Below are 14,302 nucleotides of genomic sequence, written 5' to 3' on the forward strand. Positions count from 1 at the left end.
TATGTGTATCACTACTATCGAGATTCAACAAAAATAGACCACTCTTCAAGGGTGCATGACCATAAAAGATATTACTCATATAAATAGAACAACCATTATTCTCTGATTTAAATGAATAACCGTCTCGCATCAAACAAGATCCAGATATAATGTTCATGCTCAACGCTGGCACCAAACAACAATTATTCAGGTCTAAAACTAATCCCGAAGGTAGATGTAGAGGTAGCGTGCCGACTGCGATCACATCGACTTTGGAACCATTTCCCACGTGCATCGTCACCTCGTCCTTAGCCAATCTTCGCTTAATCCGTAGTCCCTGTTTCGAGTTGCAAATATTAGCAACAGAACCAGTATCAAATACCCAGGTGCTACTGCGAGCATTAGTAAGGTACACATCAATAACATGTATATGACATATACCTTTGTTCACCTTGCCATCCTTCTTATCCGCCAAATACTTGGGGCAGTTCCGCTTCAAGTGACCAGTCTGCTTGCAGTAGAAGCACTCAGTCTCAGGCTTAGGTCCAGATTTGGGTTTCTTCTCCTGAGCAGCAACTTGTTTGCTGTTCTTCTTGAAGTTCACCTTCTTCTTCCCTTTGCCCTTTTTCTTGAAACTGGTGGTCTTATTGACCATCAACACTTGATTCTACTTCTTGATTTCTACCTCCGCAGCCTTTAGCATTGCGAAGAGCTCGGGAATCGTCTTATCCATGCCTTGCATGTTATAGTTCGTCACGAAGCTCTTGTAGCTTGGTGGCAGTGATTGAAGAATTCTGTCAATGACACTATCATCCGGAAGATTAACTCCCAGTCGAATCAAGTGATTGTTATACCCAGACATTCTGAGTATATGCTCACTGATAGAACTATTCTCCTCCATCTTGCAGCTGTAGAACTTATTGGAGACTTAATATCTCTCAATCCAGGCATTTGCTTGAAATATTAAATTCAACTCTTGGAACATCTCATATGCTCCATGACGTTCAAAACGTCGTTGAAGTCCCGGTTCTAAGCCGTAAAGCATGGCACACTGAACTATCGAGTAGTCATCAGCTTTGCTCTGCCAGACGTTCATAACATCTGGTGTTGCTCCTGCAGCAGGTTTGGCACCTAGCGGTGCTTCCAGGACGTAATTCTTCTGTGCAGCAATGAGGATAATCCTCAAGTTACGGACCCAGTCCGTGTAATTGCTACCATCATCTTTCAACTTTGCTTTCTCAAGAAACTCATTAAAATTCAACGGAACAACAGCACGGGCCATCTATCTACAACAACATAGACAAGCAAGATACTATCAGGTACTAAGTTCATGATAAATTTAAGTTCAATTAATCATATTACTTAAGAACTCCCACTTAGATAGACATCCCTCTAATCCTCTAAGTGATCACGTGATCCATATCAACTAAACCGTGTCCTATCATCACGTGAGATGGAGTAGTTTCAATGGTGAACATCACTATGTTGATCATATATACTATATGATTCACGCTCGACCTTTCGGTCTCAGTGTTCCGAGGCCATATCTGTTATATGCTAGGCTCGTCAAGTTTAACCTGAGTATTCCGCGTGTGCAGCTGTTTTGCACCCGTTGTATTTGAACGTAGAGCCTATCACACCCGATCATCACGTGGTGTCTCAGCACGAAGAACTTTCGCAATGGTGCATACTCAGGGAGAACACTTATACCTTGATAATTTAGTGAGAGATCATCTTATAATGCTACCGTTGATCTAAGCAGAATAAGATGCATAAAAGATAAACATCACATGCAATCAATATAAGTGATATGATATGGCCATCATCATCTTGTGCTTGTGATCTCCATCTCTGAAGCACCGTCATGATCACCATCGTCACCGGCGCGACACCTTGATCTCCATCGTAGCATCGTTGTCGTCTCGCCAACTATTGCTTCTACGACTATCGCTACCGCTTAGTGATAAAGTAAAGCAATTACACGACGATTGCATTGCATACAATAAAGCGACAACCATATGGCTCGTGCCAGTTGCCGATAACTCGGTTACAAAACATGATCATCTCATACAATAAAATATAGTATCATGCCTTGACCATATCACATCACAACATGCCCTGCAAAAACAAGTTAGACATCCTCTACTTTGTTGTTGCAAGTTTCATGGCTGCTACGGGTTGAGCAAGAACCGTTCTTACCTACGCATCAAAACCACAACGATAGTTTGTCAAGTTGGTGCTGTTTTAATCTTCGCAAGGACCGGGCGTAGCCACACTCAGTTCAACTAAAGTTGGAGAAACTGACACCCGCTAGTTACCTGTGTGCATAGCACGGCGGTAAAACCAGTCTCGCGTAAGCGTACGCGTAATGTCGGTCCGGGCCGCTTCATCCAACAATACCGCCGAACCAAAGTGTGACATGCTGGTAAGCAGTATGACTTATATCGCCCACAACTCACTTGTGTTCTACTCGTGCATATTACATCAACGCATAAAACCTGGCTCGGATGCCACTCTTGGGGAACGTAGTAATTTCAAAAAAATTCCTACGCACACGCAAGATCATGGTGATGCATAGCAACGAGAGGGGAGAGTGTTGTCCACGTACCCTCGTAGAACGAAGCGGAAGCGTTAGCACAACGCGGTTGATGTAGTCGTACGTATTCACGATCCGACCGATCAAGTACCGAACGCACGGCACCTCCGAGTTCAGCACACGTTCAGCTCGATGACGTCCCTCGAACTCCGATCCAGCCGAGCTTTGAGGGAGAGTTCCGTCAGCACGACGGCGTGGTGACAATGATGATGTTCTACCGACGCAGGGCTTCGCCTAAGCACCGCTACGATATTATCGAGGTGGATTATGGTGGAGGGGGCACCGCACGCGGCTAAGAGATCAAGAGATCAATTGTTGTGTCTATGGGCTGCCCCCCTCCTCCGTATATAAAGGGGGGAGGAGGAGAGGGCCGGCCAAGGGGGTGGCGCGCCCTAGGAGGGGGAAACCTACTCCAAGTAGGTTTGCCCCTCCCTTTCCTAGTCCAAGAAGGAGGGGAAGGAAGGAGTGCGAGAGGGGAAGGCAAGGGGGCGCCCCCCCCTTCCTTGTCCTATTCGAACTCAAGGGGAGGGGGCGCGCCTCTTGCCCTGGCCGGCCCCTCCCTCTCACCACTAGGGCCCAACAAGGCCCATTAGTTCCCGGGGGGGAGGGTCCGGTAACCCCGGTACTGCGATAAATGTCTGAAACCTTCCCGAACCTTTCCGGTGTCCAAACATAGTCGTCCAATATATCGATCTTTACGCCTCGACCATTTCGAGACTCCTCGTCATGTCCGTGATCACATCCGGGACTCTGAACAACCGTCGGTACATCAAAACACATAAACTCATAATATAACCGTCATCGAACTTTAAGCGTGCGGACCCTATGGGTTCGAGAACTATGTAGACATGACCGAGACACGTCTCCGGTCAATAACCAATAGCAGAACCTGGATGCTCATATTGGCTCCCACATATTCTACGAAGATCTTTATCGTTCAAACCGCATAACAACATACGTTGTTCCCTTTGTCATCGGTATGTTACTTGCCCGAGATTCGATCGTCGGTATCTCAATACCTAGTTCAATCTCGTTACCGGCAAGTCTCTTTACTCGTTCCGTAATACATCATCCCGCAACAAACTCATTAGTTGCAATGCTTGCAAGGCTTATAGTGATGTGCATTACCGAGTGGGCCCAGAGATACCCCTCAGACAATCGGAGTGACAAATCCTAATCTCGCAATACGCTAACCCAACAAGTACCTTTGGAGACACCTGTAGAGCACCTTTATAATCACCCAGTTACGTTGTGGCATTTGGTAGCACACAAAGTGTTCCTCTGGTAAACGGGAGTTGCATAATTTCATAGTCATAGGAACATGTATAAGTCATGAAGAAAGCAATAGCAACATACTAAACGATCGAGTGCTAAGCTAATGGAATGGGTCAAGTCAATCACATCATTCTCCTAATGATGTGATCCCGTTAATCAAATGACAACTCATGTCTATGGCTAGGAAACATAACCATCTTTGATCAACGAGCTAGTCAAGTAGAGGCATACTAGTGACATTCTGTTTGTCTATGTATTCACACAAGTATTATGTTTCCGGTTAATACAATTCTAGCATGAATAATAAACATTTATCATGATATAAGGAAATAAATAATAACTTTATTATTGCCTCTAGGGCATATTTCCTTCACCTACATGGGCCATAGGGGAGAGGGGAGGCAGCCCACAAGGGGTGGCCGCGCCCCCTCCCATAGGGAGTCTGAATTGGACTAGGGGAGGGGGCGCGCCCCCCTTTCCTTCTCCTCTTCCCTCTCCTTCCCCCTTTCCCCTCCGGAAGAAGGATGGGGGAGGCCGAATATGACATGGAGTCCAAGTCGGTTTCCTCCCCCATGGCGTGCCCCTTGGCCGGCCTCCTCCCTCTCCTCCTTTATATACGGGGGCAGGGGGCACCCCAAAAGCACATCATTTGTTCTTAGCCGTGTGCGGTGCCCCCCTCCATAGTTTACTCCTCCGGTCATAGCATCGTAGTGCTTAGGTGAAGCCCTGCGCGGATCACATCACCATCACTGTCACCACACTGTCGTGCTGACAAAACTCTCCCTCGACCCTCTGCTGGATCAAGAGTTCGAGGGACGTCATCGAGCTGAACGTGTGCTGAACTCGGAGGTGCCGTATGTTCGGTACTTGATCGGTTGGATCGTGAAGACGTTCGACTACATCAACCATGTTAAACTAACGCTTCCACTTTCGGTCTACGAGGGTACATGGACGCACTCTCCCCCTCTCGTTGCTATTCATCTCCTACATAGATCTTGCGTAATCGTAGGAATTTTTTTGAAATTGCATGCTACGTTCTCCAACACATATAACACTATTCTCTTCCTAGATGCTTCTATTAAACATGCTATAAATTTGAAATGGATGTTACCCTGTGTTAAGAAATTGTCGCAAATGAAAATTAATTTTCATAAAATTGACTTACATATTCTCCGTGTGGAAGATGACCTTGCCAATTCCTTTTTCTCAGATTTTCTATTTTCAAATTGGTACTTTTTCCTTTAAGTATTTGGGTGTTCCGCTCATTTAAAAAAATGAGAAGGGAGGATCTTCTACAAGTGATTGATAGGATCGTTAAGAATATCTCGGGTTGGCTTGGTAGAAACCTTTCTTATAGAGGGAAGTTGACTTTGGTTACTACTGTATTACCTGTATTCCAACTTACCTCATGTCCATGATTAAATTTTCTAAGCGGGCCATTCAAGCTATTACTTCCCAAAAGGCTCATTTCTTTTGGGGATACATGGGAGATGAGCACAAGTATCATATGTCAAACGGGGGGCTTGTTCCTCGAAAAAGGAGTTTGGGGTTCCTAATCTTAGGTATATTAATACGGCTTTACTTGCTTCTTGGAGTAAAAGATACTTTGATAATTATCCTAGTGATTGGAAGAGATTACTACATATAACACTAATAGTCCCAATGTTCTATGGGCTAAACCTCGGCTGAGTTCTCGTTTTTGGACACCAATATCCCGGGCCTTCTCAGCTGCTAGGCTTTTTATCGTTGGAAGGTTGGTAAAGGCTAGAATGTTGCATTCTGGCATGATGTTTGTTTTGGTGATTGCTCTCTTAAGACTAAAATCTGGGATTTTTTTTTGTGATTTGTCAACAACAAGATGATGCAGATGCGCAGGTTTGGGATGATTCTGGTTTGAAATTAACTTTTAGGAGATGTGTAAATGAGCAATTATTTTCTAGTTGGGAGGATCTTCTATCCATTAGGAAAAGTGTTGTTTTATCTGATGAAAATGATGTTCATGTTTGGTTGCTTAAACATCTTTTTTTTTCATCAAGTCTTTCTACAAGTTGATCAACTTTGGAGGAATGTCCCACAATTTTAACGATTGTATTTAGAAGATTAACGGTCAATTCTTTCGGGGCTTATGGGTGGCTGCCAAAATAAGCTGCCCCCTACCCAGCTTATTCTGTAAGCCAATTTTTTTTACGTCGAGCTACCAAAATAAAGGTTGGGCTGCCACAATAAATTAGGTAGGGGCAGCTTATTTCGGCATGCCAGACCCGAAAGAGCTCGCCCAAAAAATCCTCGTCACATTCATGTTTTCATATGACTTATTTTTAATAATAAGAGTTTGACTAGGGATAAACCTTGTTAAGGGATGCCATGTGGCCGATCCAACGAGTGTCTTTTGCACGAAGAAGAGAGTATCAAACATTTGTCCTTTGATTGCATTGTGGCAATTAACACGTAGTGATCTAAATGCTCTTATATTTCTTATGGAGGGAGTAGAAAATTGTAGCTGAAATACTTGATATACCACTTCTGTGCTCTTTCGGCGATTTAGCTATTTACGGAAAGAACGAGAATAATGATGTAGCTATTCACTTGGCGAAAGTGTTACTCTAATCTCGAGCACAAATGCACCTGCATGAACAGTAAATTTCAAAAAAAATAGTATGAACATCAACAAGTTTTACAACATCCATCAAATTTTGCCACGAAAAGACATATGTAGAGGTGTGTGCCCCAAAATGCGTCTTTTCTAGCTGATTTTTTTACGGGCCTCAAGGGATGTCATTTCAAGATAAAATTTTGCAGGATGTTAGAATGTTTGTGGATGTTCGTTTTTTTTCTATTTTTTTAGGATTTACTGTTCATGCATGTTCAGTCGTCTCAAGGTTAGATTATCCATGTCCTTAACCTGGTCACTTATTAACCTTGCGGAGCTTATAGTTGTTACGTAATGAATTGTTTTCCAGGGAGTCTGGAATGCGTCCTGGGTATGTTGGGAGGTTTGGGGCGAGTTTGGTAGCCTGCATCGAGACCAACCAGGCCTGCGCGATGCAGCATCTTTTTGGACCTCGGTTGTTTGATTCCCCACATACACTGTTGAGCCCGCATAGTACGATTCTTAAAGCACCCCTGGGCCTGGCCCGTTGAGAACGGCCGAATCGGCAGTTTCCCGAGAGTCAGGCCCGAGCGATGCAGCGAGGCGCGCATGGGTAGCTCTCTCGAGACGTGTGTCTGGAGTTAATCCCTCTCTCTGTCCCTAATCCTCAATCCCCCCCTCTCTCCCTCCATGGCCCGCTTGTTCTTCTCCTCCGCGGCCAGCGCCACCCGCAGCTCGTCGCTGACCCGCTACAGGTCGTGGTCGAAGCGGCCCCTCAGCTTGGCGGCGGCGACGGCGCTGGCCTCGACCAAGCCTTCGCCGGCAACGAGCAGGGTGGCAAGATGGCGCAGATCCACGTCGAGTCCATGCAGACCGCCGTCCCGACGCGCGTCGCGCTGGACCTCGGGCGGACGCTGCCCATCGCCGTGACCGGGCCGCCGATCGCGGCCGTGGAGCTGCAGCACCGGTTCCGCGCGGTGCTCTACTACCGCAGCCGGTTGGAGGGCGAGGCGATGGCGCAGCTGGAGCAGGCCGCGTGGGTTCAGGAGGCGCTCAGCGCGACGCAGGCCGACCACCCGAAGATGGCCGGGCGGCTGTGGCGGCGGCACGCCGGCCGCGGCGAAGGGCCGTGGGACCGGACATGAAGCTCTACGACGCAGGCGTGCGGCTGCTCATGGCGTCGGTGGACACGACCTTGACCGCATTCCTGGAGATGGAGGACGTGAGCCACAACGACCTCACGGGCGAGGTCCCAGAGGCGCTGGCGGCGGCGGGGAGCCTGTACGTGAACAACAACAAGATCTCCGGCGAGGTCCCGGAGGCGGTGGCTCGCAGCATGTTCGACGGGCGCATGACGACCTTCTACGCGCAGAACAACTTCCTGACGGGGTTCCCGGTGCCGCCGACGCTGCTGCCGGAGTCGAGGCCCGCGGACCAGTGTCGGAGCAGCGGAGGCGACGACTGAGCCGTCGCCGCATGCCGACGCGCCGTGGGCTGACAGGCGGGGCTCGGTCATCTCGCCTCGTCCCGTCTCCGGCTCCCGCGCGGCACGGCCACGGCCACGGCAGCGAGTCGGGCGCGTCCACGGTCGCCGGGAGCTGGTGGTGGGCACGATGGGCAGTGGAAGCTCCGATGCGCTCAAAGTGTTTGACGAAATGTTAAGCCCAACCTGATGGATGTTAAGTTTTGTTGTTAATGCTGGTAATCATATGCATGTATGCAACCAAACGCCGGATGAAAATTGCATATCGATGACAAGACCCTTAATGCATGCAACCAATCAACTTGTCATCTACATTTTTTGCTCTGTTTTTCCTTACCCAGGCCCTGCTCAGCCTGGCTCGTTTTTGCTCTCCTAGCCAGGCCCGGTGGAGAAAGTAACCAAACACGCGCTTGGTGCATCAATAGAAGCTGCTCTGTGCAGATGCTCAAGCTGCCTTGCTCCTCAAATGTTTGCGCCTGCTGGATCATCACCGAGAGGAGCTCCTTAGGATTGCTTTGAGATAATCTGCTGTGGTTGTTTCAGTAGGATGTTTTGCAGATTGTAGTCTTCGCCGAGGGGATGGGGGTGTTCTTTGAAAAAGGTATCATGGTTGGTCTACTGAAAGGCTGAAATGAAACAAATTAGCTAGCAAATGCGAGTTCAAAAATAAAGTTGCAAACTAATGTTCTGAAAGACCGCATGAACCCAAAATGGAAGCTTCGTAATGCCGGTTATCAAGAGAAATAGAGGACTAAACCCGATACACTAAATCGCTAACGATACCTGGAGGAATTAAAACGAACTTGTAGCAGGAAGATGAAAATGAAAAAAATGGTAGCAAGAAGTAAGGGTGATTGTTTCCACCGTATACTTATCGAACATTAATAACCAATTTAATCTAATTAGCCCTCTAACCGATCCTCCTTTTATTATCTATCTACATCCGATGCCCCAGGGGCAGCCTGTTCATCATCTGCGGATACGCCGCCGCGGCCGCGCCGCCCCCAGCGCCAGCGCCGGCCCCGGCGGCCTCGTCCTTCACCTCGCCCTTGGGCACCCTGAACCCCGCCGCCGTCTCCATCGCCTGCCTCTGCCTGAACACCGAGTGCAGCGACGGGGACAGCATGGGGAGCTTCAGCCCCTCCACGGCGCCGAGCCCCGACGGCATCGGCAGGCTCGGCAGCCCCGGGTGGCCGCCGCCGAGCGAGTACGGGTAGTTGCTCATCGGCCCCAGCGGGTCCCTCGGCGGCAGGCCGAAGGGCGCGCCGCAGCCGCCCAGCCTCATCAGCCCGTCCTGCACCGACGGCGGCTCCGCCCTGCGCGCGTGGGACAGCTGCGATGCCCCCGTGCCGCCGGACGCCGCCGAGCTCCCGTGGCCGCCGTTCCTCGCGGCCGGGACCTCGTGGTTGTGCTTGCCCTCGTACGTGGTGATCACGGACTTGAGGTCGTGCGACGCGCGCTCCACGTGCTTCCGCACCGAGCACCCCGGGTGCGTGCACTTGTAGTAGCTCCTGCGATGCAAGCAGGTACGATGCATGAGAGGCTGCCATGCCTACATACATTGCTCCCAAGGAATGTTGGTTCATGCTTCAGACGTACCTTGGATTCGGGTTGCCCTTGACGACCTTCTGCCCGTACTTGCGCCAGCGATAGCCGTCGTCGAGGATGTCCACCTCGCTCGTCGTCTGGATCACGACGCGAGGCTCGCGCACAGCTCTGGACGCAGTGCTCATGTCAATGGCGCACGACTCCAGCTTCCTGAAACATTCGTCCACCCAAAATGAGCACACACATTTTTCTTTCTTGATGAAACGAACATATATGGTGAGGGCGTGCAGAGATGAGATTGTGTAACCTTCTCTTGGACTCGAGTTCATCTCCCTCGGTGGTGTCGGCAGCGCCCTGGCCCTGGGACATGCTGCCATGGGCCACCCTGTCATCCCCGTCCACCTCATCAGACACGGCAGACGTGACATCCACGCCGCCCTCCGGGGACTCGAACCGGGCGGCGCCGTCATGGACCTGCATCGAAGCCGACGAGTCGCAGAGCTCGCCGGGCACCGAGGGGGGCGACGTGGCCTCCAGCCCATCGCCGCGCCAGTCCTGGACAGCCACGCCCGCGTGCCACAGCGACCTCGCCTCCGCGTTCGGCTGCGAGCCACCAGCATTGCCGTAGCCGTTGTTGTTGTTGTCCGCGGGCGCGTCCATCTGCGCGTCATTGAACGGGTGAACCTGCGCGCCGCCGGCAGGTCGGCGGCTCTGGGCGGCGGGCCTGGGGTGGTTGTGCGTGCCCTTGTAGATGATCTCCGTGACGTGGCCCTCGTGCGACCGCTCCACCTTCTTCTTCACCTGGCAACTGGGGTGCGTGCACTTGTAGTAGCTCCGCGGGTACTCGCTGTGCTTCACCTGCTTCTGCCCGTACTTCCTCCAGCTGTACCCGTCCTCGGCCGGCGCGGCCGTGGCCACCGCAGCAGGGTAGTCTCCCTTCGCCGCCTCACTGTCCACCGCCGTCGCCGGTGGGGTAGGCGACGCGTTGTTGTCGCCGCCTGCCGTGGCGCTGTCAGCTGCGAGACGGTTGCGCTTGTTGTTGCAGTCATGGTAGCTGCGCTTCATGAGGTCTTGCCCATTGTTCAACTGCGCTTGGTTCAGATGGCCCAACGGATTGGCGCCTTGAGTTGTTGTCTGAATGTTGGTTTCTGTCTTGACAGGAACATCTCTGCTTGGTGCTGATGGGTGCTGACTGTTGGGTAGAGATCCCTGAAGGCAAAGGAACAGATGTGTCACAAAAGGAAAGAGGAATTCAAAGGGTTTATTCAAATTTTATGATCATAATACCAATTTCATATGATCAGCCACAGCCGGCAAAAATGAGCAAGGTGAGAGAAAACATAGTAGTAAACAATAAAGCAACAAAAGCGCCTATTTCAGATGCTTAAACTGTCATTCACTGCATTTTAAAAAACATGTAAATTGTACTCTGCTGATTTATCTAGTTTTTACCATGAACCTGGTTGGTACCACAAAGGTGTCTTACACTTGCTCCATTAAATACCAATAATAATGGTAAACAGGCTTACCTCGTGTACAAACGCTGTTTAAATAGAAAAATTACAGTGCCCCCACCATTTGAAAAAACTGCATTCTCTGTATGCACAAAGTCCAGTTGATAAAATTGACAATTCATGCATACACTGAAAAATGGTCAACTATACCCAGCTCCATGGTCACAAAAGGTAAACATTTCAAATGCGGGTATGCGAATGAGGATAAGAAGAAAAACTCAATGAATCACATCAGTCATTCATGGTTGTTACATGTGGAACATCTCCCCCACAATATGGTTCAGCAAAGAAGCCTAATGCTATTACTTGATTTCTTTTTCCAGTGCAAGGAATAAAGACTGACTATACACAATTTCACATAGCTGCTCACCTTCTTCCCTTCAGCGGTGTACTGTGATGATTTTAGATCCAAAGCCTTGAAAGAAAATGCACGGGGACCATCTTCAACTGATGGAGGTTCAAGCCGAGCATTATTGTTGTTATTGGTATCACCAAGCATGAGTAACTTCCCAGTGGTTGGCGAGGACTGGCCCTGAAGCATAGCATGATAAAACATTTAGGTACTAACTTCAGTATCATGGTGTCTGTTGTTTAATTTGAAATTGCATACTCGAGTTCATTCATACATGAAAAGGCACAGAAATATACAAACTTCCATTTGCTTTTATTTTGGCAACGGTAACAAAATCCCCTCAGAGTTTGTCAAGAAAGGAAAATCTCCTCGGGCATATATAGGTAATTTATTTCTTATTTGGTGGCAATGACAAAGTAAACTTCCATGGACTTGCAAAAATGTCAAAAGTTCAGTAAAGCAAGCATACTTAACCTGCCAATCTAGCATCCCACTGACAAAACCAATAACAATTCTTACAGTCTGAAGCTGGAAAAAATCACAACTATGGAAATCAAAACACAATGCATACCATGGCATTGGAGAGGAACACGGGCGATTCCAGCAGCGACGCCGGGCTGAGGCCGGGCGGGATGGTCAGGTAAGGCGACTGGGCTCCTGAATATTCGCTGCCAGGCATGCTGAGCTTGGCGACGCTGAACCCAGCTCTGGCCTGCATCCGCTCGGAGAGGCTGCTGCTGGAGCTGGACCTCTGGCCGAAGTGCGGCGTCACCGGCTTCCCTTCCTCCTGAGGCGAGCCCACGGCCACCGACAGGCCGTGCCTCTCGAACCCGCCCCCCTCGGAGCCGTCGTTGCCGCCGTCGCAGTCCTCCACCAGGGGGTCCGCGGGGAACGGGTCGGTGAGGAAGCTCGGCAGCATGCTGCAGTCTGGCCCTGGGCTCTGGTCCTTCCACTCCATGGCTAGGTGGGTGTGGCCGTCCATCTCAGCATGGAACCTGCATTCACAGAGGAGAGCCAGGTAAAATTCAGTAAAGACAGCAAGGCAGAAACACCATCAACGACAAGAACAGAGAAAAGAAGCCAACGGATGTAATGTACTCCGTTTGTTGGTCTAACACAAATCTTTGGCTCGAACACCAAAAGGATCAAGAATTGGCTTCGAGTTGCACAAACAAGACGATCTTATCGAGCAGAAAGCTGATTCTCCAAAACTGAAAGCATGTCCATGCCCCCGGGTAAACGACAACCCGTATAGCATCAAAAGGTTAGGTCGATGCGACCGGCACAGTCATCCACAAAGAAGTTGAATGTACTACCAGAAAAGGGGCCGAAAATAAAAGGTGGGGAGCGGCTGTTCCATCTTATTCGCTCCAAGAACAGGAAAGGAAGAGGCGGCCATGGACCCCTCAGCGCAACAGCGTGCTGATTCGGGTCTCGGAGCTCGAGGCGCATGACAACAGGGAACAACTTTTTTTTTCTCCTAAAGCCCTTCAAAATTGCTGCAAGAACGGACTTTGGCGGAAATGGTGAAGAATTTGATAGAAGAGATAGGATGGCTGGGATCGTCAAGAACGCACTTTTGAGCCAAACATCGTAGGTACCACGATAAAAAAAAAGGTTGCTTATTTGATTCGAATCGTCTGCGGGATGGGGAAATGGAGGCTCGTTTATCTTGCGAGCTGGAGAGATGAATGTGCGTCAGGGATGATGCGAGAGACGCGGAGCTGGAACCAAACCAAACCAGAGATAAGGAAGGACAAGACAGACATTCAAATCAAACTTTTCTTCCACATGTCAATCGACGAGAAGTTTTGGCCTATTTATGAAAAACGAGGCAGATAAGGCATTTTGTTAAAAAGTAAATACCAAAATTTAAACGAAATTGGATCAGAAACAATACGCCTTGAGCAGAGAAAGAAAAATCAAACGAAGCCACAGTTTAAAACAAAACAGAACTGTTGGGGCGCATTTCGACAGCCCCAAAATCTGATTTATTTTCAAGGAAGGGAATCAAAACATGACATCAGAATGATAGGATCTTGTCATAAGAGAAGAAATTCGGATCACAAAGAACACATGCCAAAGCGCAGGGAGGAAGAACGGAATGCGGGATATCCAGAGAGAGATTTGATCAAGGAACATTGGACAGAAACGGGAGACGAACCTTGGCGAGATTATGGAGAAATGCGAATCGCAGGAACCCCCAATGGCGATGCCTCCTCTCCCTGCCGGCGATGGTCTCAGTCCACCAATGGCCAAGACCAGCAGCAGAGGGAACAAGGCACAAGGATCAGAGACAAATGATGAGCTGCAGCCGCAGGGAGTCAGGAAAAGAAGGTTCCTCCTGCCATTATTACTCGGCTCCCCTCTCCCATTGTCTCTCTCTCTCTCTCTCTTCCCCTGTCACAGTTCTTTTATCCTAGAGAGAGGAGGAGAAGAAACAGAAAACAGAGGAGAGAGAGAGGAGGAGGGGCGGTTTGACCAAGAAGGTGGGAGATGTGCGGAGGGATTCGTTGGAACCCGAGGAGGGATGACGGTGAGAGGAGAGAGAAACATGGATGGCATTGATGGCATGCTCGCCGTTCATCTCTCTCCTGCGAACTGCAGCTTTTCTCTTTCTCTTTTTTAGAGAGAGAGATAGAGATGGATTTGCTCTTTTTCTCTGTTTTTTCTCTGCATTTTTCTTTCTTGGTGAATTCACTGTGGTTGTTTCTTTATCTCGGAGGCTCTGGTGTTTTCTGCTATTTTTTCAGTAAATAGCGTGCAGTCGGGACACATTTATTGTTCAGATGATTGCGCGCTTAACGCACGTTAAAATTTCAGACGATTTTAGTGAAGGAAACGGCACCTCCATGTGTGAACTTTTATCACATTAGCCTTCTTTGGTACTAGTGTATTTTAGGGAATTGGTGAGGATTATTCCGGTCAAACCCCTAAATACCTATATATCCTAAAACATCATTTG

General features: G+C 49.1%; 1 protein-coding gene across 2 annotated transcripts; it reads right to left on the reverse strand.

Moving 5' to 3' along the window:
• Positions 1–8,625: 8,625 nt before the first annotated feature.
• Positions 8,626–13,811, reverse strand: LOC109774908 (probable WRKY transcription factor 2). Of its 2 annotated transcripts, none has more exons than XM_020333669.4 (6): positions 13,502–13,811; positions 11,909–12,332; positions 11,356–11,517; positions 9,779–10,680; positions 9,523–9,681; positions 8,626–9,434 (listed from the first exon to the last, which is right to left on the reverse strand). In XM_020333669.4, the coding sequence occupies exons 2-6, from the start codon at positions 12,317–12,319 to the stop codon at positions 8,861–8,863; spliced, it is 2,208 nt and encodes a 735-aa protein (XP_020189258.1). In that variant the 5' UTR covers positions 12,320–12,332; positions 13,502–13,811; the 3' UTR covers positions 8,626–8,860. The 2 variants fall into 2 exon arrangements, with proteins under 2 accessions (XP_020189258.1, XP_040255217.1); XM_040399283.3 differs by lacking the exon at positions 13,502–13,811 and adding an exon at positions 12,423–13,306.
• Between the last annotated feature and the right edge of the window lie 491 nt (positions 13,812–14,302).

The sequence above is a fragment of the Aegilops tauschii genome, chromosome 2 (genome assembly GCF_002575655.3).
Source record: "Aegilops tauschii subsp. strangulata cultivar AL8/78 chromosome 2, Aet v6.0, whole genome shotgun sequence".
Lineage (NCBI taxonomy): Eukaryota > Viridiplantae > Streptophyta > Magnoliopsida > Poales > Poaceae > Aegilops > Aegilops tauschii.